This window comes from Triticum urartu, chromosome 3 (genome assembly GCF_003073215.2).
Source record: "Triticum urartu cultivar G1812 chromosome 3, Tu2.1, whole genome shotgun sequence".
Classification (NCBI taxonomy): Eukaryota; Viridiplantae; Streptophyta; class Magnoliopsida; order Poales; family Poaceae; genus Triticum; species Triticum urartu.
Genome location: NC_053024.1, coordinates 63,033,974 through 63,035,283, shown reverse-complemented (window position 1 = coordinate 63,035,283; position 1,310 = coordinate 63,033,974). Strand labels below are relative to the sequence as shown.

The 1,310-nt window shown below is 61.2% G+C and overlaps 1 protein-coding gene across 1 annotated transcript; it reads right to left on the bottom strand.

The window, feature by feature from the left end:
- LOC125542880 (fasciclin-like arabinogalactan protein 11) lies at window positions 1-1,078 on the bottom strand. Its single transcript, XM_048706103.1, has one exon. It carries the CDS (start codon window positions 1,033-1,035, stop codon window positions 247-249), a length of 789 nt encoding a protein of 262 aa, XP_048562060.1. The 5' UTR covers window positions 1,036-1,078; the 3' UTR covers window positions 1-246.
- Window positions 1,079-1,310: the final 232 nt, after the last annotated feature.

Sequence of the window (1,310 nt, the reverse complement as noted above, 5' to 3'; positions counted from 1 at the left end):
TATAAAAATATGTATATTTATTTAGTAACAACATTACATAAAAATGTGACTCCCGTAATAGTACATTTCACTTTACATGTCCCTAGCAATTACTACATAGGGGTATATAATGAGCTGAAATAATGAGAACAGATCAAACCAAAAAGACCAACACCTTTTGAAAAGAAAGTGAGCAAAAAAAATATCGACGTGCATGGATCTAGACCTCAGGTTGGGGCTCGCACTCTCTGATCGGGCGCGGCACTGTCACAGCAGCCCCCACCAGACGCAGGCTAGGAGGCCAAGCACGTGAACCACCGCGACACCACCCCCTGTGACGATCCGCGCGGGCGCCGCGAGGGACGTGTCCGTCGACGCTTCGGCCTCGGGCGCGTCGGCGACCGTCGAGGTGGGCGTCTTCCCCTTGGTCTTGGTGGGCGCGAGCGGCGCGGGCGCGGGCGCGGGCGTGCCGGCGATGGCCATGGGCAGGAGCACCTTGTTGACCTGGTAGACGACGAGCTGGTCGCCGGTGTAGAGCGTGTTGTCGACGGTGGCGTTGACGACCCCGGTGGTGATGTTGACCTGCTGGCCCTCGGCGGTGACGTTGAGCGGGTACTGGCCCGGGGAGGTGCTGCCGGCCTGCGTGCGGAGCGGGTTGCTGACGGTGTCGAACTGCGACATGGGGATGGCGGTGGAGAGGACGTGGTACTGGATGAGCGCGTTCTTCTGGCTGTCGGAGAGCGAGTTGAGCGTGCCGGAGGCGAGCGAGGTGAAGGCGTTGTCGGTGGGCGCGAACACCGTCATGCCGCTGCCGAAGCTGTTGTTGAGCTGGTTGTCGATCTGCGCCGCCACGCCCGTCGACTTGAGCAGCCGGATGAAGGTGTTGAACTGCCCGGCCTTGGCCAGCACCCCCGTGATGTTCGTCGTGCCGGCGGCAGGAGCGGGCGCCGCCGGGGTCGTGGGCGTCGTCGGCGCCGCGGGCGCCACCGCCGGGCCCTGCGCCGACGCCGCGATCGCCACGGACAGAAGGAGCACAAGTCTCTGCATGGCTGCCATGGTGCTGACTCGATGCGACAATGCGAGTGATCCGAGTGATGGCGTGGCTTATAACGAGATGGGTGGGCCGTCGGGGAAGAGGAGTGAGGGGGAAGCATCTACTCCAGCAGAGAGGTGGTGGGTCTTGTAGGGTTTGTGTGGGGGGTAAGTGAGTGTGCCATTACAGTTACAGGGCACCAAACCCTGAGGTGAGCTGCCAAGGTGGAACAGGCTAACCACCTACTAGCAGCTGGCTGGCCGGGTTGCTTCCAGGAGCAGCAACTCCCTAGTGATCT